Source organism: Sphaeroforma arctica (genome assembly GCF_001186125.1).
Source record: "Sphaeroforma arctica JP610 unplaced genomic scaffold supercont1.163, whole genome shotgun sequence".
Taxonomy (NCBI): Eukaryota; class Ichthyosporea; order Ichthyophonida; genus Sphaeroforma; species Sphaeroforma arctica.
This window is the reverse complement of record NW_014040395.1, coordinates 35,935-38,434: the sequence shown is the minus strand read 5'-3', so window position 1 is coordinate 38,434 and position 2,500 is coordinate 35,935. Positions and strand designations below refer to the sequence as shown.

Here is a 2,500-nt window from a genome sequence, read left to right as displayed (position 1 = left end):
TGAATACGGAAGTGCGCAACTTAGCCACCAACAGGCGGCGTAAAGAAAGTATAGTCCCCGATAAAGATGCAGCGCTGAAGGTATGTTCTTATACCTATAATAATAAATATACAATAGTAATATATATATAAATATATATGTATATTTTGCTTGTTTTTGTGTGTATTTGTTGAATATTTAATTACGAGGTGTGATTGATTGACCCCGGTTCAGATATTTTTTGGGTGCTGTTGACCTCTGGCGAGTTCAGACGGTATACAATACATCTGCAGGGTGCACAAGGTGGCTGAGAGTTTGTTCAAGAAAGTTTCTTGCCCGAGCTTTTGGCAAACACTTTTGACGACAAATTCGAATCACTTTTCAAAACCCACGCATAGCATTGTATATAATCTCCGCTGAAGTGTTCACCCACTCTTCTATCGCACCTATACGCTGCCACATCGCAAGCATGGGAGAACGAGAGAGATAGTCCATAACGCTATATACGTATCAATTTACCTTGGCCCATTCACTCACTCTGCGCCTCGTAACAACTCACATGTAGTTTTAGGGTCTAGGATTGAGGGTTTGGCCGAACCCTTCTAACAATCTACCGTAGTCACTCCCGGTATATAAACTTCCTTCACTCTCCATGGCACACATCTCAGCCCAAGAAGAAGTCCAAGCGCGGAGAGCGAGTGTACAACGATGAGGATGCCATCGAATACTCATCCGAGGAGGAGGAAGAAGAGGTTGTGGTGGCAGTGAAGCAGAAGGACATTGTGAAGGTGGATTACTCAAAACTACCAGCCCTGGAGTTTCGAAAGGCCTTCTATGTTGAGGTGCCAGGTGTGTGTACAGACGCACAGTTGCGTGTGTATGTGTTCATGTATGTGATAGAAATTTGATAGAAAAGGGCGTATATATATATATATATATATACCCATAGTTATATATACATATTTATATCTAAATATGTATATATATATTCGTATATACCTATAGATAATTGCATTCATTTATGTGCCTACCAACGACACAATATTCATACAGAGCTGAAGAAGATGAGCGAGGACGATGTGTTCAAACGTAGAGTGGAAATGGATAACACCCGAGTGAAGGGCAAGGACTGCCCTCGCCCTGTTAGTAATTGGGCTCAGTGTGGAGTCAGGTATGTAAAGTTATACAATGGTTTTGGTTGTAGACCTGTGTACGGTTTATTTTACCTCTCATTGCTTATTAGTGCGGCAAGAGGAAATATTTCGATACTGTATTGAACTGTGTCCGCTGAGTAGTATGTGTTCATCGCTCGATGTATGTTGTGGAGGTAACTATTGTATATATATGTATATGTATATATATATTTATATATATATATATATATATATATATATATATATATATATATACATTTACATTTATTTTCAAGTTTATATTTTTATTTTTACTTATATTTATATCTTGTATTTGATTGCTTTGTTGAGAGATGCCATTTATTGTGGCCTATTTTACACAATTATAATGAATGTCACGAAGAAGAATGGCTACGTCAAACCCATCCTATCCAGACTCAATTTGATTGATTGAAATTTCGGTGAACGAGGAGATACCTTTTATTGTGACGTACAGGTTATATCTATAACTCTCGTATCTTCCATTGATCTCGAAACTCATATGCTCATCTTCACCGATGAGCTATGGCAGCTCTTCGTAGGTATGCATTAGTTTGCCCTCCACCACTCTCACGAGCCGAAGAAACCGCCTGATCTCGCTATTGAATTGTATCTTAATGCCCATAAAATGAACCCACATTACAACACATACTGATCCATTATATATCATTCGATATCTGGCTAAAAATAGTATGTACGCATGCTCTTATACCGTCTTCTACCCACAGCTCGCGAATTATGAATGTCATAAAGAAGAATGGCTACGACAAGCCCATGCCCATTCAGGCTCAGACAATCCCAGCGATCATGAGCGGCCGAGATGTGATTGGCATCGCTAGAGTATGTCGCGATATCGTAATCTTTACGTGTAGATTGATGTGTACACACACACACCCACACACACACATATATATATATATATACTATATATATATATATATATATATATATATATATATAGATATATGTATATATATGGGGACAGAACGTTTAGCGATATCTTTCTGTTGTGCGATTGTCGTAGCTCGGACATGCAAGGCCTCCATAGGTGTGCGTTCTACATCTGCGCTGCAGTGCTAAATTGTAAGTTATAGTCGGTTTACAACTTTTGCCACTGTTATGTTGTATCTGATCTATTTACGTTTTAATTTACTTCTAGAGACTAGTAACGGGACTACACCAATAACGTCATTTGCACACACACGCGCACACATGCAAACACACACACACATATATATATATATATATATATAGAAGATATATTTATATTTATATTTATATATATATATATGCATATATATATGTATATATATATATATGTGTGTGTGTGTGTTTGTGTATATATATAT

The 2,500-nt window shown here is 37.5% G+C and overlaps 1 protein-coding gene across 1 annotated transcript in view; it reads left to right on the top strand.

Annotated features, from left to right (window-relative positions):
- SARC_03261 (hypothetical protein) overlaps positions 1-2,500 on the top strand; it is a gene marked incomplete at its 3' end in the record, with an annotated part of 10,856 nt that overhangs the window by 3,849 nt on the left and 4,507 nt on the right. The window contains exons 5-8 of the mRNA XM_014302942.1: positions 1-80; positions 648-828; positions 1,033-1,150; positions 1,880-1,991. The exon at positions 1-80 is cut by the window's left edge and continues 99 nt beyond it. Coding sequence (XP_014158417.1) covers positions 1-80; positions 648-828; positions 1,033-1,150; positions 1,880-1,991 — 491 coding nt within the window. The remainder of the gene's footprint in view (positions 81-647; positions 829-1,032; positions 1,151-1,879; positions 1,992-2,500) is intronic.